Raw genomic sequence first — 22,031 nt, 5'->3', positions numbered from 1 at the left:
TCTATGTTTATTTGACCGCTGGAATTATGAACAAAGACTTGATTGACAATGAACATAGTTAAATATTTGTTTCAGTTAAACAACAAATGTGAAGATTTTAATGCTGGTGCCATGACTGCATTTTCCTTATTATACTCACTTAATTCTACTTAAGAAACATTGTATATGCAGGATTGTGTAGTGTTTTTCAAGCAAGCCTTCTTTGTGAAGGATCTTGATACTTCTTTAATCATTGCTGATTTCTGTTGACAGAACTGAGCAATGTTGAAGACAGCAGCGAGAAGAGCCCCAGCTGTGTGTAAATTCAAACGTAGTTAAATTATTATTAAGCTGCTTCTTCTGTTTATTTTAGCTGCCATATCTTTGTATTTGATGAACCTGTACAGCTAGCAACATTATTAAAATGAAAAATGTACGATCCATCAGTTCAAGCTGTTGTAAATTAGACAAGATAAACGTGGGTTGCCTAGCAACGACGTTGTTTGGCTTATTTTTATATCCATTCCTCCAGAACAATTTGACATAACTAGTTGTATTGGTAGGCTAAGTTAGCTAACCTATCACTGAATAACATCTCTCATATAATTTGTTTCGGTCTTACTATCACAGTATTTTAGCATGTACGACTTTGAAACAGATGCCAAAGGCCATGTTTACAAGTGTTCAGTAGGCTATGTAAAAGCATCACCATCACGGCACGGTCATACCTTCCATAATACAATCCTAAATGTTAGCTTACAGAGGTTGTATCACGTGACTATGTTATTACATAGGGCCTAGAAAAAAGTAGGAAGTATTTTATAATGTTTGTTTCGATTAATCATAGCCTATAAGCTATGCTGTTTTTGCTATTTTTTTAGCTGTTTGAGTAATGATAATGAGCTTTTAGAATTCATGTTTGGTTATTATACGCACCAGTCAAATAAGCCGGTGCACAAGGACATTTCCGGTCTTGCATTGGCTATTTGACCGACTTTACGCAGCTCTGATTAAAAAACAGGGCTTTTTTCACTCACATGTACGCGCACCGGCGCATGCACTCTCTTATTCTCTCTCTCTTTCTCTCTCTCTCTCTCTCTCTCTCTCTCTCTCTCTCTCTCTCACACACACACACACACACACGCACACGCACACACATTCACGCACTTACTCACTCCTTTCTCTTTTCAAAAGCCCCTTGTGAGGCAGATTGACAGGCTAGAATGAAAATGAGGCGGACGCTCAGTCACGACTTCAGTGCGTACGCGTCCTTTTGAGAAGACCTCTAAACTTGGATCATATCACCATGGGAGCTATTTGGGCTGCAAGGGACTTTTGTTTGTTTTTGCTCTTGTTAAATAGTCGCCAAAGCGCAGCGCTTCCAGAGATTCGAGGTGGGACTGTAGTGAGTGTGTGTGTGCATGTGTGTGTGTGTGTGTGTTGTGTTTTCCAGTCGTGGAGACTACTACTTTACGCACGCTTTCAGAAGTGTTTCCCCAGTGGTGACTTGTACACTTTCTGCTAGTTTTCTAAAATGTAGCTGCATACAAGTTGCCGTGGGAATGTATTTGCTCCCGGTACACATACCTTTGTAAATCACGTTTTGTTATTTATCTAACTTTTCACTTTCAGGTTCTTACTCTTTTCTAACGGCCTTCTGTAGGCTCATATATTTATTATTATAAGGGAAATTTATATTTAAGTTTGAATCAGAGTTGTGTTGTTCTCCTTCTCGAGTATAGTCCCACAAAACGTGACACACTTAAAAGATCATATGTGGCTCATATGCTATTTGTGTAAGTGGACTATTTGAGTGTGTTGGCTAGAAATGTGTTTTGGTAATCATGACCTGTACGACCCATTTGGATTTCAGCAGATCCATGTGCCGAGGGAAGTGATGGCTGTCACATTGATGCCATTTGTCAGACTACCCTAGGCTCATACAAGTGCACGTGCAGAGCAGGTTTTAAAGGAGATGGAACACACTGCGAAGGTAATGTGTTTACTTTTTTGTTGAACAGTTTGATTCCCATACATATCTGAGTGTCAAAGTGGAATCACAGAGTTTGGATGTTTGGGAATAAATGTTATAGCAGGGTGGTGTTTGGGCACATTATATGTCTGATATGCTATCTAAATGATTGTATTTACAATATCAAATCATTCTTAAATATTTTGTGGCATAGCATTTTAATTCCCAAAGGAGTATTTGATATCTGTGCTCCTTTATCTTTCCCATAACTCTTTAACACATATTGCAGTTAAGTTCTTGTTATTACTGTTCAAATACTGAAATGTTTGGATTTTAATGTTGTGGTGAGTAGGTGAACATTCATTTATGTGGTGTTTACTTCTCAGATGTAGATGAATGCGACTTTGACTACAATGGTGGCTGTGTACACGAGTGCAACAATATACCAGGAAATTATCGCTGTACTTGTTATGATGGATTCAATTTGGCACATGACGGACATAACTGTCTAGGTAAGATCAGCTTTAAACCACTGAGTAAATAACCTTTTGTGATAGACAGAGAGAGCTTCTATGGTGAAGAGTTCATGTTTGTGTGGGCTGTAAGTGAAGTTTCTCACACTCAGACTGCTTTTCTTTAGCCCCCTTTGTTAAAGTTTTAATGTGTTGCTCATGGAATGATTTAAAGGATTTGTCTGAAATGTGTTCTAAAGTAAACACTTCAATAAGCAGACTTTTTGTATTTCAATACGTTTAAAAAACAACTAATTTGTGAAAATAACATATACTTTGCCATTGTTTTGTACATGCTATTAACTAATGCAATCAATCGGCTTTCTGGTAGATGTGGATGAATGCAAGTTCAACAATGGAGGGTGCCAACACACTTGTGTTAACACCATGGGCAGCTATGAGTGCCGCTGCAAAGAAGGCTTCTTCCTCAGCGACAACCAGCACACATGCATCCACCGCTCTGTGGGTGAGTGAACAACAACATCTACTGAATCATTGAAGACATTTTGTCCCACTCCCACACATTTAAATGTGGCTTAAATATCTGACAGTTGGGAAAGTGTAGACAATGCCTAGTTCATATTTATATGTATATAATAGGTTTTGAGTTTGTGTTAGTTGTGTGAGTGGAGGCTTGTATTGCTAATTGTATTAGTTTGTGAAAGAAGACAAAGATATATCAAGTAAATTCGCAATATTCACATACAAATCTAAGATTGACGGCACAATGAGGGTTGACAGGTTCAAGCTGGCTCCCGTCACTGAGCTTTTATCTGCTGCAGCAACATGCTGTGGGAAAGGGATTTCTGTGTCCCTGAGAACAAAATAAGTTAATAACTGCAACACTCTGGTCTATGTGGTCGGTGTCACAGATTAGTCTGAAGTCTCTTTGTTTTGTCTCCTTGACTGAAGTCAACCTAAATGCAAGTGCTTTCCACTCCATCGGGTCTTGACAACCCTTTAAAATCCTGTGGACCAATCCCCTCAGCTGTGACCCATCTATATAAATGGTGATTCACCTCATCTCATGTTTTTGTGACTTTGTTATTAAAAGAGTTTGCAGGGCTTTGCTTTAATTGAATGACATTTTGAGAAACCTTTCCCTTTCCCATGCTTACATATTTACTCAGAAGTGCTCAACAATAACGCAGTGGTGGATGTTTTGGGATTTAGTTTAAGGCGTGAGAACAATCAGTGTCTTTGAGGATGCCGGACTAATCTCTCAGTGTGTGTGTGCCTTTGTGTGGAGCCGGTCAGTCACTGTAGGAGAGTTTCATTGTGCACCTCTCTCCCTCTTTCTATCCCAGAGGGTCTCAACTGTATGAATAAGGAGCACGGCTGCGCCCACATCTGCAAAGAGACACCCAAAGGAGGTGTGGCCTGCGAGTGTCGTCCAGGGTTCGAGCTGGCCCGGAACCAGAGAGGCTGCATCTGTACGTGCTGCTCGGCATGAAGCTAACATCGCACTACACGCCCACAGTCGGCTTCAAATGTTGCACTGTGAATATGTCTCATGTCTGCCTGTTGTTGACCCCTGCAGTAACTTGTAACCATGGCAACGGAGGCTGCCAGCACACCTGCGAAGACACTGAGAACGGCCCGATATGCAGGTGTCACGTCAGGTACACCCTGCAGCCCGACAAGAGGTCCTGTGTAGGTAAGTTTGCGGACTCAGTTTTGACTTTACAGAGAAATTGTAAAAAAAACAAAACAAGTAAGACCAAATGTCACACTATATATCTTTATTTTTCTGTAATCTGCTTTCTTCTTTAATATCCTCACATCCATATTGTCTTTTAATCCAACTGACCTTCAAATAGCTGTCATTTCAAACCTTCTCCTGCCATCATTAAACACATTACTGCACATTTTAGAGATACACAGTTTTACAAACCAAATATATTAGACTGATTTATAGGAAAATGTTTAGACAACTTTCAATTTATGCTATTGTTCAGCATTAAAAAACATAGATTCTTGAGATGAGATGAATTTTGCAAAATAACATTTTCACCGTGGTAGTTTTTTTATCCTTACTCATTGCTCGTTTTTTTTTTTTCTGTAGATGGATTATTGAGCAAAATCCTTTTATGTGGTTGAAAATGGGGTCCTGGGTTTGATTGAAGAGCTTAAACAAGCGGATGATTTAAATAGTGCTACCTTAGCCCTCCTGTTATCCTCAAATTTACTATACACCCTTTATCCTTTGGGGTCAATTTGACCCCAGTAGTTTAAAACTCAAGCAAATGATCCTATTCCAAATCTTAACCAACATGTATGTCTCTGGTGCTTTAGGTATCTTAGTTGACTACCTAAATAACCATTTAATTAAAACATTACCCCAACCTTCCCCCCTATGACCCCTTTATAAATTCGGAATTGCTATTATGTGACTATCGAAAAATATATAAATCACCGTCAAATCTCTCTGACTGAAATAAAAAGATCTTTTTGATGTTGTTAAAGGACCAATAACTAAAGCAGAGGGTAGTTTTGTTTTACAATGATACATTTGCATGTAATATCAATACCTCAATATCACCCTACACAATCAACACATATATGTGTAAAATATTGACATTCTTATATGTTTTATACTGCTAAAACAGCCTGGAGTCAAATTGACTCCAAGGAACACTGATGCGTACAAAGTGCATACAGGACAGTTAAAAAAGATCTTCATGTTAATTTTATGCTTACCTATTAGTCCTCACTAAATTAGGAAAAGTCATGAAATACTAAGCAAAAAAAAGTATGTGAACCATTTTTTTTAGATACGTTAAACATTGAATTGAATCAAATTGACCCCAAGGATAACAGGAGGGTTAAGTGTGGAATTAGATAATTTTAACATCTTTTAAGCTATCGAAGGAAAAACCACAACAGGAAACTTGATGTTAAAACAGGTTGTTTGAGTAGCTTTTTAATTTCTTTGCACTTGTGGTTCAAAAAGAACATCATTAACCAGACCTGTCCATCAGTATACGCTGGTTGTGTTTACATATGAACAGAAAAGGAATGATATCTCATGTTTTAGGTTCAACATTCCCCCCCATAATCAGTATAATTTCTGTTTAGAATATAACAAAACTCTAAAGGTCCCATGTCATGCTTTTCCGGTTATTACCTGTCCCCTTGTGTGTTATGTAGCTTTTTCTGCATGTAAACGGTCTGCAAAGTCACAAACCCTCAAAGTACTCCCTGTAGCGAGTAAAACTCTAACACAGAAAAGACCTGTCTATGCTGCCCCAGAACGCCTCGATGGAGATTTCTCTTTTTCCATTGTTCACTTCTTGGGTATAGTGACGTATTTGGGTATAGTGACGTAACATTACGTTACGTCCATGGAGCCGTTACGTTTGGACCAATCCGTGGAATTCCTCACACACACACACACTCGGCGGGACGTTGCGAGGCTCGCTGCTGCGAGGAGCGGGACACTGTGAGCTGGCTCACTGGTGTGGGGTCGGCGAGACACAGTGGAACTCAGCCTGAGCACACACACAAACTCCCAGCCAGGCTGCGGGTGTGTGTTTCGGACTGGGTCTCGCTGTCTCGCAGACGGCCACTGGGCTCACAGGGAGGGGGGGGCAGGAGCTCCAACAAGCCGTTTAGGACAGAGTGAATACACATACTATACAGAGATGCTGTATGAGAAACCAATGTGAGTTTGGAAAATTGCACAATGTAAATCTATTTTAGTATTCCTCAACAATGGAATTATGATCAGTAGAAATGGCCATGACATGGAACCTTTAAGTTATGCACATTGCAGGATCATCTTACAGTGCAGTAATACAGAGGCTATCTTGATGACTAAATGAAAACAAAGTATATGGAAACCTCTGTGCTAGTTCTCCTGTTATGAAGTGTGCATATTTCCACACAATAGTTATGAGGGATAAGGATCAGCCATCGGATATTGGGTAATATCTCTCCCTCCACCAGCAGTGTGTGTGAGGTCGATGCGTATCACTACGATGTTGTCTCAAGATTCATTTTACTGATGTTATCTGTTACACACTAAGCCACTGCAAGCTCTAAACATGCATCTGGTTACTGAAAGGTGACCCAGACAAACACACAGAGTCAATATCTGCTTCTGTTATTTATGAAATGTAGGGAATGTATGTAGCATTCTTACTCTGTTAATTATTGTTTTTTTTCTGTGTGTCACAGAACGAGATGAAGCCACCACCGAATCTGCAGACCACAACGCCACATCCTTCACAGAGGTGGACAAACGGGTCAAACGAAGACTGTTAATGGGTAACAGCTACACTCCTTCATTCAGAAGCTAGAAGTTTTAGTCAGTGTTTTTACGTGACAGCGTGTTTGGCTGCCAGTAACCACTCAGGGGTGTCAGACAGGGGAGAGGACTAATGTCTAGTAAACCGATGCATTCCTCAGTCTTTTGAGCAAACTGTGAAATGACTGTGAACTCGTTTTCTCGCCCCCAGTTTCCCCCCTGCAAAAAATGCATTTGTGACAGTGTGGTACATTTCACGTTTTCCTTCCAGTTGGGAAGGGCAGGGTGTGAATCTTTTATTGTATCGTTAGTATTTAACAGCTGAGTGATTTTGGGTCACTCGATCTATGTAAAACATTTTAACTTTGGCACTTTACCAAGTACAAGGCTAGTACCTGAGCTCCGGGAGACTTGTCTTTTGTTGTGAATAAAATATGTTGCTAAGGTACACCTAGGTGTGAACATGTGCCTAACCAGTGTATGCATGTGCTCTACATCCAAACATAACTATGTACCATACAAGCTGTGTATTAGAGCCTCATTTCTCTGTTTCAATCATTATTTACAAATGTATTAAAGGCAGTATATACATTTAATTTAGTTATGATCTCAATAAGTATTCTCAGTTAGACAGTATTAAGAAATCCATGGAAGAAATAGTTTGTTTGTTATTTTCATCAACTCTGTCTTCCAGGTCATTTTAATATCAAAATATTCCGAAAATCAAGTACTGTTTAACAAAGTATCTGACATAATAATAACATTGTTTTTAAAGTTTTTTTCTATTAGAAGGTCATTCACAAATGTTCACATTGTGTGTTTAAATTTCAGAAACCTGTGCGGTGAACAATGGCGGGTGTGACTGCACATGTAAAGACACTTCCACAGGCGTGCGCTGCAGCTGCCCGGTCGGCTTTACTCTGCAGCCGGATGCAAAAACATGCAAAGGTCAGTCTGCTAGTCCACAAAATAATCCTCCTTGGAGAGGAGCAGTCTGTTGAAAGACCGATTTAACCAACTATGTCAAAATATCACCTTTTTCTCCACAGATATTGACGAGTGTGAGCCTCACAACGGCGGCTGTGAACATTTCTGCAGGAACACCATCGGCAGCTTCGAGTGTAACTGCAGGAAAGGCTTCAAGCTGCTAACAGATGAACGCTCTTGTCAAGGTAGAAATGGCTCCTGAATTTCTATTTTTAAATTCTGGGCAGTCATCAAAGTGGATTGGGACTTTCTTAAATGAGATGAGAGGGACAGGGATATGACAACACCAGAAGATGTTTTTTTGTATCACCAGAAAATAGGGTTTCTGTTAAAATAACAACCAAAAAAAACTTTTAAAAAATCTGAAAACACTTATAACTTTGTCATCTCTCTCGGATTTTGCTATACGCTAGTCTCACATAGTTTATTATTAGATAGCTTCCTTTCTTGTGTTATAGTACTTTTTTTATCAGGTCTTTGCTTTTAATGATGCTGAACTGATGCAACTAACATATAATTTCAGGGGGCCTCAATGCCTTCGTTTGGCCTGTTATAACTATCAAAAGCCAATTTATATCTGATGCAGCAAACATGTGTCCTTTGAGTGAGTGTGACATTTCAAGATCAAGTGAGATGTGTGTCTGTGGGTGGGAATTCCCTCCTGATGAAGATTGCAACTGACTGCCTCGCTCTTATGACACCTGCCTGATTTTGATTACAGATATAGATGAATGTTATTTCGAGCGGACATGTGACCACACGTGTGTGAACTCCCCCGGTGGTTTTCAATGTCTGTGCAACAAAGGCTACACCATGTACGGGCTGGCCCACTGCGGAGGTGAGTCTGCAGAGCAACTTGAGCGTAACACACAAGTGCCCAATTTAAAGAGGTGTCAGGCTCAAAAGCATTACAAAAGAGCTCAGTGAGGTGTTGGGAAAATGGAGCCTGTAATTATAATAATGATTTTTCCTTTTCCTCTCAGATATAAATGAATGCAGTGTGAACAATGGCGGTTGTGAGCAGGGTTGTGAGAACACCATGGGTGGATTTGAATGCTTTTGCCGTCATGGCTATAAGCTACACTGGAACAAAAAGGACTGCATTGGTAAGCCAATGCCTCTTCCTACATCAGAGGCCTATCTGTTGAGTGCTGTTGGAAATTGTGTGACATCCCACATTTTGTACAAAAACTTGGGGGACAAAAACAGGAGATACTTTGAATTCTGTTCTCTTTTTCTCTTTGATTCTCTGTCACTTGGTTTTCTTGTGCTTGAGTTAAACATCAACAACCCGTCGATGCTGTTGGTGCTGTTAGGATGTTGGACTTTCTGATCATCTTCCTCCTTGTCACAACCACAATTGTTATTTTTTTACCTTGGAGTTTTGTTGTGATTTCCATCTAGAGGCTGAGGGTCACCCACCTGCTAAACCCCCCTCTAAACCTACCTTGAACTGTAGTAAGCAGGAGGGAGGGGACCGCTGCTTCCTGACATGCCAGTCCCAAGTTCACATCAGCAGTGGTGAGTTGGTTTTGCCAGATTTCCATATAACATGATTAACCTGTTTACCTACAGTTTTTTCCCGTTTTTCCAAGTTTTGCAGAGGATATGGTTTGTCGGTAAATGTTCAACATTTGCAAAAGAAACCAACATGTGCCAAATTGTCAACTTCCTTCACCTGCAGATCCATCTTTTTTTGAGGGTTTTTCTTCTTATAAACCTGCTAAACACCTGTGCATACGCATAGCCCTTAAGCAAACATAGGAGTCTTGTTACTCCTACATATTTTCCCGATCTTGTTATTTGTCACTCAAATAAAAGCATCAGTCTTCTGCTCAAGCTTGCTGTACTTTGTAATTAAGTCATTTTCACTCGGTCAATTTGTTTTAATTTAAACTGCAAAAAAAATTCTAAATATAAATCATGATACATTTTTCCACCCTAAAGGTGACACAGAGTTTATGATATAATACTAGTTCCTGTTTTACTAAAAGGATGAAGTGGCTGCTGAATAGCTGTCACTGTGAGGCAGCTGCAGAGTGTTGACTAATTGATGAATGAATCACTAGTACTCGTTTTCTTATTGATAAAAGTCGGCCAAAATTAAAATTGATTGTTGTTTTGAATCTTTAACAGAGCTCTGACAAAGTTCACTAAACATGAGGCTCCCATATGTGCGGTAAATAGTAAGAACCTTTACTTCTACCATGTTTTATCAGTTAACATGACACCCCTCAGTCTGGTGCACCATTGTTTTTCTTTAGCATTATTAGACTCAAACATTATGACCCAGTACAGGTCAGGTATCTCTTAATGCAGCACTGCTAATGCATGCTAATGGGAATTCAATTAGTCGGTTAGTCAGGCTGTGCTAGTTGTCAACATCAATCTGCGAGGCGGCTCTTCGTGTTCCTACAAGCTGCCTGTTTGCTCTCTCTTGACTCGGCTTTTCTGGCCCTAATTTTTCTCTGTGTGTCACTGCCTCTTGTGTGTTTTCAGGGACGGAGGATTCATACACGGTGACCTGTGGAATGCCTCTGCCCTGCTTGGCTGACACACAAAAGAACAACAGTGGATTGCATTGCTTAGGCAAGTACAAAAAACATCACATATCTACATCTATGTTTCCACTCTGCCACACAAAACAGTATCTCAGGATCAACCCATGCTTCCCTTGTTTACATCAGATATATAAGTAGATAAAAATGACAAGTTTTTCTGTTCCTCTGTCCTGCAGGTCCAGAAACGGTCAGTGTCCCACGCATTAAGACTACAGCCACCTTTAGGTCTGGCTCTGCAAAATGCAACCTAAAACGAAGTCAGGAGAAACTCAAGGAGAGCTTGAACTCAGCACACTCAGGTACAGAGGTTGCCACACAACAAACACAACAATGCCTCCAAACACAAGATCACAGAAAGACAAGAAGCAACTACAGCTCCTTCATGTTACTGGTTAAAAAACATTTAGGGTTTACCGAGAGCTGCCAGCATCTAAAGCCTAAAACCACAACCTTTAGAAGACAGACTAGACCTGAAGGCTGCTTCAAAGTAAACCAAAAACCAAAGGCAAATTTGAAAGAAATGTGTGGGGAAAGTGATGTGGTTTTGAGTGTCTTGAATATCTCAGAGCAGCACTTTGTCTGGCAGTGACAGGGGAGGATGTAATTAGCCATAGCATGCCTTTCAGCTGGGTCTGACATAGCCATCAATCAAATGGGTTTCCGATTGTAGGATTATTTTGCTTCTCCAAAAGGACTCGGCATGGTCTTTTACATCCCTCTTAGTCACATAGTTGTTTCAAATAAAAGATATTGTCACTATGACATCTCATCCTTTTTATCAGTGTTCGCGGCACAACGACAGAAAGATGATCAAATTAACTGCAGACTTTTTTTTTTCAATCTGTGTATGTTGTGGCATTCCCTATCAAATGTACATTAATTGTTTCTTCTCTGTAAAACTGTCTTTGATTATTTTAACAATTGTGCGTTTGTGTGTGTTGTTTCTGTTTGTCTGTGTGGTCTTGGGGGGGGGTGGCTGTCTCACATGTCCACAGATAGCAGGTTCCTCTTCACTGAAAATGTCCAGTTCAGCTATGTGAGCCTGAGCTGCACCTCGTCCGGACAGCGAATGCGCAGCCGCCATGGCAGGAAAGCTGGGGAGGAGGACGGCTCCTCGATAACAGCTGAGTTTGAGCTGGATGTGAACCTAGAGGAGGTAACAGGTTGGTCTCTCTGCGCTTCTCCTCTGCCTGCCTTTGCTTCTCGTTCACCATCCTTCTTTCGCTGCTGTCTGTTCATCACTAAACAAACTAAACTGTTAAAGTATCTCCTGTTTTGACTTTAATATGGTGGTGGGCTCTAGGTTGGGACTCTGTTTTTTGTTTTAATTCCTTGAATTCTTGGAAAAGTGTTGGCCTGAATTGCTTTTCTCCTTACTTGATGGGACATTCTTGTGAGTGTTGAAGCAAGCATGCGAGCATCCACGCATGAATTTCACTATAGGTGTTGGGGATCACGTTTTGCTGTGGAAACAGTTGTGAAATTAAATGCTTCTCTCAGCAGACAGCTGTGACCTGAACTGTGTGCGCCGGCGCTCGGAGAAGAGGCTCAGGAAGACCATCCGGACCCTGAGAAAGTCCATAAACCGGGAACAGTTCCACCTCCACTTCGCTGGGTCCGACTACGAGCTCGCTAAGACTCTTGGCAAACCAGCAGAAGTGCCAGGGCACTGTGGGGTGGGACAGGTGCTGATGGGCAGGAAGTGTGGTGAGTTGTTTTTTCTATTTACTTGTTATTAATTGAGGAAGCATGGTAAAGGTTGCGACACACCATTTAGCCCGTCATCACTTGTTCCGTAGATATTGTTCTTTTCATCTCTCAAGAGTGCAGATCCCACTGCTTTTGTTACACCGTGCAGCAATGTTTCTGACTAAGTCCTATACACACAGTAGACGTAAAGTCCTGTCTCAATGCAATTGAAATGGTCCACGCCAGTGAGATATATTTAGACAAGCTGGTTTAATGATTGGATTTGGAGCAGGTGTTGGCCAGATGAGTGCCATATTTGGTTTGCAGACATGCCGTAATGAGCGTGTTTGAGGGGAGAGCGAGCTCCAGGGAAGAACAGAGAGACTTTTGTTGGGCCTCCAAGCTGTGAGATCTTCCAGCATCTCCATGGGATAAGAGTGTAACATGAGGTCTCCTGGTAGCGGTTGCATCTTGGTAGGGGTTTTATATACAACCTGTGATGAAGTAAATGTTCATTAAATAAGACCGCACACTGTCAGTGTTTGGGAGCTGGAGGCTGGCATGTGTTTTCTCTGGCTGTAGGGACCGTGCGCCCCTAGTTTTGGGCCTCACAGACAGTTTGTTGCCTGCAGCGCAATGCTTTAAAGCAGTGAGAGGAAACTGGAGCGTTTTATCTGTTGAGATGTCTAAATATGTATTCAAATTGTTAGCAGTTAATTTTATATATGCACATGTCTAACGTCAATGTTAAAGATGTATGAATGAGACTTATACCCAAATCTTTGGTTAACCTCCCAAAAGTCTATTGTATGTTTTCCCCTCTTTGAACCTTGAAGAATAGGGGTGATGGAAGTTAAACTGAAACTGGACACTGAAACGTCTAAGACAACAACTACCCAGTCGTTTCTGGAGATAACGTTTGTTGAAAGAAACTCATTAGTTTTACGCTGCATATTTCTCTCTGTAGCACCATATTTTTTAGGCCTCTTCATTAACATCAAAGCTGCTTCTGCTGTTGAGCGGTGCTGACATGATTTAAACCTAAACTGCTGTTCATTATTTCTATCTTTCAGTTACACAAGTCCTAAGTGTCTTGATTCCTTAACTCCCCCGCTATGCTTTCAGGTCAACATTAAGCAGTCTATTGGCCATGGCAGGGGTGTAGACATGTAATTTGGGAGAGGAGGAGGAGGGGGCTGAAAGGCATTCTTCTTAACCTCTAACTCTTTAAAAGAGCTATATTTTTCCCCTCCTCCCCCAGCTCCCGCTCTGGCTTAGCTCCGAGTGCAGTTTAGTCCTTTTCAGTTTGCCCACTCCATTGAAAACCCCATTTGAGGGTTTTTTCTCACTGCCTCACAGAGATGCCTCTTGTGCATTTGGAGAAAAATATCCATTCACCTCCGTGCACCCTTTAAAGCATTTGTCCTGATTCATTGATTGGTTTGCTTAATGTTTAATCTAAGAAGTTGTCTCTGTTTATATAAAATGACTTAGTTGAGTAATTATGTAAATAAATAATTGTTCCAATGTTCATGTGTAGTGCTGATAGTTGCCAGTATGTGACGGCATCAGAATACAGATCATAAACGATCCAGAGATGATGTGAATGGTGAGCGTCAACGTCTATTTGACCGTTGTAGTCAACTTGTTTGCGTGTTTGTTTTAACATTGAAGATGTTTAGGAAGTGCTGTTGATTCAAGCTGGCAGTTTGAGTGCTGTGTCCCCCCTGCCCCCCAACTGGGGCCACTTTGCATGACCCCCAGCCACTAAACTGCTAAAGAGAATTGACTTCAGCCACACCATGGGAATCAATTAGCATCAGTTGTTTGGGCCTCGGCTTGATGGGCGCGGGCAGTGATTGGGCCAAGCAGAATGGGGGGATTCAGAAACCTGACCTCTTTTATTGGGTTCAGCTCCTTACCACTGTGATACCGTAGTGTTTTCCTATGTCATCAAGTAGGCAAAGACTGAGGACTTGAATAGAGGTGAAAGGTCTTTTAAACCTCTTTGGGGCCATCAATTCGAGGACTCTATAGAAGCGTTCTTTGCATTTGAAAGGCTTCAAGGTTTTCTCTCTCTTTCACTCTCACTCTCTCTCTTCTCTCACTGCTTCCCTCTGTCAAATAAAAGCTGTTAGAGGACAATGCAATGATGGCTCCTCATGGTCTTTCAGAATAAACAATGGGCTCCAAAAAATGAACTGCTCTTGAGAGAATTACATTTTCTTTCTTTAGAGGAATATCTAACAATTTGCTGAGCCACGTAAAATGGATCTACGTTAAAGCTCTTGTGTGTAGAGTTTTTGTAGATAGTAGTTTCTCTGCTTACAGGCAGCTTAGAGGCTGCAGCCGAGGCACAGTTTGTGCTGGGATTTAATTGATTTTTTTCTTGTGTGAGATCAGCTTAGGTTTTCAAGTCAAGTTCTGAAGACCATCAGACAGACGCAGTAATTCCCAAATTAATTACAGGCATCACTCTGAATGGGAGGAACCAAAGCAAAAGCAAAACGGTGCTTTGGTCCCTTTAATCAAGCCTTTGCACTTTTGTGAGATAAGAGGGAAATACTCTCTTTGATTTGCTTCTGTGTTTGCCTTTAAAGAGGCGAGGGTGCTTATGGTGGAATTAAAAGTTCCTCCCCTACGCACAGCCATGTTGCATGAAGTATTAGGACGTGTCAGATGTGGCGCACAAAGGCAGCTGTGGAGTGGGCTGGTGCTCTTTTGTCTCAGTGATTTTGTCTGGCTGCCTATTTAAAGTTGGTTTGCAAGAACATTTCCAATTCCTCCATGTTGAGTCTCATTACTTTTAAAGTCCACAGACCCAGCAGTTCACAGGAACAGAAGAAACACTGAGATAAACATCACAGCACGCATTTCCTAACTTAACTTGATTTATTTCAGTTCCGAAATGTTGCTGATAACAATTGAAAGCTAAATGTATTCTTCTGTTATCCAATCCTCAATTGAGATGGACCAACAATTCTTCTCTTTTTTTTTCCATTACAGCTAATCCATGCCATAATTGTATAATGTATTGTGATTTCTAACCTTTAGCTAAATTATATTTTTCTCTCATAATTGAAATGTGCAAATTGATGAGAACATATGTAATAAGACTACATTTAACACGATCAATGAGTGGAACTCTTTATTTAGGTATCAAGCCAAAACAAATATTAGACTACACACCGATGAAATGAAACATACCCTGATGGACACAACAACTAAACATACTACATTTAACTAATCTCCATTTGAAGACCCTGTAAACTTAGTTTTGTCCAGAATAATTTACTGTATTTCTATATTTTCACAAATTTGATATGCGCTACGAAAAAAACAACAATCACTCTATTTATCATTTATAGTGTAGTTGTCCATAAAAGGATGTATCCCTCGTTTACTTCTCCTACATTTTCAAATATGTCTTGGTGAGAAAGCAAAAATAGTACCCTTCGTAACTTTAACCAGTTGCAGCATTTAAAGATACCGTGCAGTGTGTTGAACTATTTACAGGGTGAGTTATACTTGTACTGTTCATTGACGTGCAAGTAAAACTCTGAAATCTGTCAGATGAATTGTTGAGGCTCAATCTTTGATGTGTTGAGGATGCTCTTCACTGGGTTTATGCTTTTCAAGTACGTACATGGTCCTGTTTGATTACACACGAGAGGCAGCTGATGAAGTCTGGGTTACTTTAATGGTCTTGTCATGCTATTGAACGGCTGTATTTATGGTGTAAATCTACAGTGTGGTGAGCACTGTTTAATTATGTGTCGCCACAGGGCATACTGCTTTAATTGTTGATGTCTGCATTTGACATTGTCTCCCTCACTTCCTGACACTGATCTGGCTGCTCAGTGGATGTAAATTACAGTTCATACACCTCTGTCTGTTTTGGGTGTATTACCCTAAGTGTTTGTGTTCAGTTTGTGAGGAAATGTTTATTTCACCGGCTTAAGTAATTACATTGTTCCGACGTGGTATTGTATCACAATGTTCTTTTTGATAGAGTGTTTAGTACCAAGACAAAATCATCCTCTCTCAGCGATGTGAAAAACAACCACAAGCTTGGCAGTGCCTTGGAGAAACATAGCAGGACTAAGTCAGAAATTGCTCTGTGCACAGTCAGGGATGCACATGTGTGTGTGAGTCTAACACAAAGTAAATTCTTGAATTAAAGAGAGAAGCTACAGGCACAAACATTGTTTTTCATGAATTGGTCAAATTTAATTGCTCAGGCTTTTTTGATTTTTGATTTTCACATCAGTGGAAAGAAAACCTTCAAAATGCACACATTTCAGAAAACGTATTATATATAAAAGATTTCTTATTGTAAGTGATCATTTAGGATGATCACTGGGGATGTTTTTTGGTGAAATCTATTAGTTGAAGTTCTTTACCCTATTGACCTGCAGCAAAATGTATAGAATTTTGCAAAACATATCTTTAAAGGCAATTTTCTAGAAATTATCTTTCATCTTATCCTCTGAGCCAGAAATCTCCACTTCAGTGTCACTTACTTTTACCAAACCACACATACATTCCCATATATAATTCAGACCCTTACTTATAAAACATTTTATTCCTAAAAACATTACCTAAATATATGTTTTTACGTCTGCTAAAAGTGTGTCCTGATTTATGTAGTTATAAAACAGATATCCGAAATTCACTCAGTCAAAAACATTGACTCCATCAAAATGAAACAAGAATTATGATCCTGGACCTTTCCAATGTTCAAATCTTTATTTGGATATTTAAACAAAAATAATTCAGAAAACTTGTAATCCAAATGTCATGTCTCATGGTGATCTATTTGTGATCTATTTGTACCCTTGTAATCTGCTGTGTCTCCTGTTAATAACCTTTAATGGATCTTTAGTGAGCTGCAGTGTTGGGACACACTACGACGGGGATCAGGGAAGGTGTGTGCTGTGTCCGGCTGGAACCTATCAGGACGAGGAGGCACAGACATCTTGTGAAGTCTGTCCCAGACCTGAAGGAAGAGAACTCTCCAAGGTGGTTGGCGCTGGAAACCTGTCAGAGTGCGGAGGTGAGACTATTGAGTCGATTTGATTAATCTACCTCAAAATCACAAATGTGCCTCAATGGCTAGTGATAATAAACGTTATTTACACAGCACTTCTCAAACAATGTTACAAAGTGCTTTTCGTGGTTAAAACAGGCAGAAAACTACAAAAAGGATCTCAATGACAAAGACAATTTAATTACTACAATAGTATGACTTGTTGGGAAAAGTGTACATTTCTCAAATGTAGAGGTACTGGTGATATTGTTACCTTTAGATGGACCCAGGCTAGTTGTTTCGAGTCTTTATGCTAAGCTTAGCTAAGTGGCTACTGGCAGTAGCATCATATCCTCTCATCTAAGTAATAGTCAACACCTAAAATGACTTACTAAATGTTTTAGTATTCGGTTGGATTTCTCAGATATTTAGGATAAATACATCTTTACATTTGGCTTTTATGAATTGCCTCATGTCGGTAATGACCATAGTTTAAACCGTGCAACACTTATAAGAGAGGATGTACAATAAAACAAAAATATTTGAAAATGAAAAAGGGGAAATATAATAAGGCGAAAAAAGAAAAAAGGCACAGAAGGACACACAATCTAGGTAACTGTTTTGTGAATTTGAGCCACAGAGGAAGCGGTGGTGCATGATAGAGATCTCTCCCTGGCAGATGTTCTGCTTTGTGTAAAGCCAAAGGAGCTTGAGCTTAGATGTTGAAGATTAATTTTCACTCAAAAGGTGAAGTCTTTTTTTTAAGTCTTGAAAAATAACAGAAGGAGCCACCATGTTTTGGTCTCCTTCTGTTATTGGAGTCACTTTATGACTCAATCCAAGATCCCATCTCCCCTGTCAGACTAAACAACAAGAATCTGGCTCCCAGATTGTATTAGTCACAGAGCAGTTGCACTCTGTTGAATTATACAATGCAGTGCAGATTAAACATGGCATCATGCCATTGACATTTGCTTAAGCTTGGTTGTATCTTATCTTAATGGAAGAAGGCAGTATCTTCTATTACATTTAACATGAGAAATTGCAAAGAAAACACTTGAAATGAAATGTATTCAATTGATGCAGTTTTCACAGTTTTGTTATAAGGATATAATTTGACCAAAAACATTGCTGTGTCTAATATGTCACACTCTGACTTAACTTAATGCTTGTGTGTGTTCAGGTCAGTGTTCCCCGGGTCAGTACTCCCATGATGGCTTCACCCCCTGCCTGCCCTGTTCCCTGGGAACGTACCAGCCTGAGGTGGGACGCACCACCTGCTTCTCCTGTGGAGGGAATCTGATCACCAAGCGCATCGGAGCTGTCACCTTTCGGGACTGCGAGACCAAAGGTGCCATATTAACATCTGTTGTTGTTGTTTTAGGGTAATAAGAAATAACTCCAGTTAAGTTCATGTCTAATGTTTAAACATAAATAAAGAGATCAAATGGGATTTATGGAACTGAGGGTGGTTATAAAACCCGTGAAGTGTGTGAAACATTTGTGGTTCTTTGGTTAAACAAACACAAACAACGTTCATCACAAAGCTGTCATGTGGTCTTCAGAGCTCCTTTTGGGTGTCGACAGGAACTCTGCTGCCCTCTGCAGCTGCTGTTTTGTCTTCAAACTAGATGTTTTCATTCAGGACAAGGGAACAGAAAAGTGTAGTACCTCTTTTTGTACTTAAGTGCATTACCTGAGTAAATTGGTAACCATCCTTTGTAAGCGTTTAATAATTTGTATGATATAACAAATAATAGACACATATATTAGAGATGTTAAAAATTAACTATAAAAGTGAGTAATGGGATCTTCAGAAACTAACAGCCCTCCATCACTGTCATTGGCTCCTGCAGTCCAGTGCTCTCCTGGACATTACTACAACAGCAGCACTCACCGTTGCATCCGCTGTCCCATGGGCGCGTACCAAGGAGAGTTTGGACAGAACTACTGTGTCTCCTGCCCTGGAAACACCACCACCGACTTCGATGGCTCTACTAACATCATGCAATGCAAAAGTATGTATCTCTGTACGCAATAAAGTCCCTGAAACAAAGGTTTAGGATTCAGTTCCAGATTATTCACTTTGTTGCACCAAGAAACAAATCTGACGAATAACTTTACAGACCGACATTGTGGAGGAGAGCTGGGAGATTTGACTGGCTTCATCGAGTCCCCCAACTACCCGGGGAACTACCCCGCCAACGTGGAGTGCACCTGGACCATAAACCCCCCGCCCAAACGCAGGATCCTGATTGTCGTCCCAGAAATCTTCCTGCCAATCGAGGATGAGTGCGGAGACTACTTAGTCATGAGAAAGAGCTGTACGTTTGTGTTAAATTACTCGAAACTATTCCACCAATGGGTTAACTGTTACTTTACACCAAATGTTACCAAGTAAACCAACATGAACTTTCATTAATGTATTTGTCTTACTGGGATTACAGTTGGTTACTAGATGGGCTTTTCACCAAAACATCATGATCGATTTATTGTACAATATAAGGGAATTTAATATGACCTATTTTTTTTATGTGCATCATTTTTTACATAATAATGTCACCAACATTGAAAATGTTGATTTCCCAACCAGTATAAGACTATGGGCATTGCTCATATAATACACAATTTTGTTAACAGTCCATTGGATTATTTTGTTGGTTGTGTGGCATTATTATTTAAAAAAAAATACATTTAGGATATTTTAATAATTTTTTACATTCCAATTAGAATCATAGATGTCGTCCTGTGTGCTCATTTATTTCACAGCTCTCTCAAACTCTGTGACAACCTACGAGACTTGTCAGACATACGAACGTCCCATTGCTTTCACCTCCCGCTCAAAAAGGCTCTGGGTCCAGTTCAGGTCCAACGAGGGAAACAGTGGCAAAGGCTTCCAGGTCCCGTATGTGACATATGACGGTAAGAAAAAACATGGATATGTGATGTTTTGTGCAATAACGATGATGCCGCTACGTCAGTGTGTTGTCACATGTTTGGCCCTTCATAGTTTTTCTTTTTATAGGGATTTTTATCTCTCATTGTCAACTTGAATATATCTTACTTTTAGTTCTGTTTTATTGTCTATTTTGAGATGTTTGAATCTTATGTCTTTTTTTCATTTTTCAAACTGTTTGCAATGCCTTGTACCTGCTGCTGTAACGAAAACAAATCTTAATTTGGGATCAATTAAGTATATATTATCTTATCTGATCTTAGTTTGATTGCTTACATCAATGTTTATTGACTTTGTTTGTTTCAGAGGACTACCAAGAATTGATAGAAGACATAGTCAGAGATGGGAGATTATACGCTTCAGAGAATCACCAGGACATTCTTAAGGTATGCTTTAGTACAAATGTTTGATAAGGATTATCTGTGTTTTTAGGTTGTTTATTCTAAATCTGGAGAATATTTAGCCAAAACGTCTTACAAATGGGTGTGTATTACAATGTTTCATGTACATCTTGGCACTTGATCTGTATTGCGCCTGGTATTCTTTGTCAATATTAAATAGAACACATTATTGGCAATCTAGAAAAACTGTTAATTGTTTTTTAAATGTTTATATATTTAAGTTTCTGCAGCAGTCTCGGATGACTTAAGTTTGCACCTGTTTTCAATTTTGATTATCTTTAACTATCCTCCATTTGATGATAGGTTTTCCTTTTCCTTCTGTCCTGAGGCCCAGTAAGCATGTTTGTAGCGCCCTCTTTTGGATACTGGTGGAAAAAAGGGTGATACTCACAGACTTATTCATATTCTTTTTTGGTTTCCATTAATGCAATACATTTTCTCATCAGGACAAGAAGCTCATGATGGCGTTGTTCGATGTACTGGCTCACCCTCAAAACTTCTTCAACTACACAGCACAAGAATCAAGAGAAATGTTCCCCAAATCATTCATCCGCTTCCTGCGCTCCAAAGTTCTGAGATTCCTTCGCCCTTAAGACTGAAAGTTTCTGGATATCTTGTGAAAAACCTAGATTACATGCTGGCCACAGTATCTGTTTTATCCAATTTCCCTTTTAAGATTATTCCGAAGTTACCCGTTTTCTCATGGAGCGACACTAGAACGGACTACACACTCGATACATTTGAAAGACAAAATGGACAAATAGAGGGAGAAAAAAGTGTTTAAGTGTGTCTCTGGATGGTTCTAGATCAATTTGTTTGGAAATTTGGAAACTGTCTTTTAATAAACATCAGAGAAATTGTAATGACTTTAGGTATTAAAGTCACCATTTCAGGATTCAATGCTGTTCGTGCCAACATTATGAGACATTTGCTAATATCATCTTGATGAAAAACAAATGTGATAGCTAAACAGATATATGCTGAATGTCAGTGATGCTGTATATAGAGTGTGTATCTAGTTTTAACATAGGCTTCTCTCACAGGTAGAGCGTAATGCACAGAAATACTGCTGAAACAAATATAGCACAAATGTTTATACCTGGAACATTAGCACTACTAAAGACGTAGTGGCACCACGAAAGCAATTATTCTGATGAATGTGTTGTATATGATGTAAAAAGTTTTAGGTGAAACTCTAATGTATTGTAGTAACTACGTACATGTTTGACAGTGTAGCATTGCTGGTGGCTCATATATTTGATGTTTCAAGGCGTGTGAATGAGTATGCGTCAATATATTTTGTATTATTTACTAGCAACCAAAGACAACTGTTCAGAATACATGAAATAAATGAAAGTCCTGTAAAATAGAATTGAGCTTTTCACCTGTCTTAGAAGACACGTATATGTATATTTTTTATGGTTTTGTACATCTAATATGCTGTAAATAAAGATAGGAAAGTTATTCTGTGTTCTTTTTCCCTGTCCCCACTTTTTTTGTATTAGGCTATGTGGCACAAAACAAATTGTTTATTGCATTTCATTCAGACATGTATACACATAGTAACAACAATATACCTGGCTATGATAACATAAAAAATACTTTTTTTTATCAGCCGGATTTAAATAAACTAGATACATTATAAGTAAAAGAGTTGTTGTCTTGTCCTTAAACCGCAGTCCTTTGATGGTCCCCA

The 22,031-nt window shown here is 39.6% G+C and overlaps 1 protein-coding gene across 4 annotated transcripts; it reads left to right on the top strand.

Moving 5' to 3' along the window:
* The first annotated feature begins 1,118 nt into the window (after positions 1-1,118).
* scube2 (signal peptide, CUB domain, EGF-like 2) lies at positions 1,119-21,801 on the top strand. Of its 4 annotated transcripts, none has more exons than XM_010791485.1 (23): positions 1,119-1,373; positions 1,853-1,972; positions 2,338-2,463; positions 2,795-2,929; positions 3,771-3,896; positions 4,004-4,120; positions 6,643-6,732; positions 7,544-7,660; positions 7,762-7,884; positions 8,421-8,537; positions 8,683-8,805; positions 9,104-9,220; positions 10,199-10,288; positions 10,437-10,559; positions 11,256-11,423; positions 11,764-11,967; positions 16,835-17,005; positions 18,162-18,329; positions 18,835-18,996; positions 19,105-19,302; positions 19,748-19,900; positions 20,241-20,320; positions 20,782-21,801. In XM_010791485.1, exons 1-23 carry the CDS (start codon positions 1,286-1,288, stop codon positions 20,926-20,928), a joined length of 3,063 nt encoding a protein of 1,020 aa, XP_010789787.1. In that variant the 5' UTR covers positions 1,119-1,285; the 3' UTR covers positions 20,929-21,801. The 4 variants fall into 4 exon arrangements, with proteins under 4 accessions (XP_010789787.1, XP_010789786.1, XP_010789789.1 ...); XM_010791484.1 differs by having other exon boundaries at positions 11,761-11,967; XM_010791487.1 differs by lacking the exons at positions 9,104-9,220; positions 10,199-10,288; positions 10,437-10,559; positions 11,256-11,423.
* The last annotated feature ends 230 nt before the right edge of the window (positions 21,802-22,031 follow it).

The sequence above is a fragment of the Notothenia coriiceps genome, unplaced genomic scaffold (assembly GCF_000735185.1).
Source record: "Notothenia coriiceps isolate Sejong01 unplaced genomic scaffold, NC01 NC01_scaffold00035484, whole genome shotgun sequence".
Classification (NCBI taxonomy): Eukaryota; Metazoa; Chordata; class Actinopteri; order Perciformes; family Nototheniidae; genus Notothenia; species Notothenia coriiceps.
The sequence above is the reverse complement of the archived record's forward strand: the minus strand, read 5'-3'. Positions and strand labels throughout refer to the sequence as shown.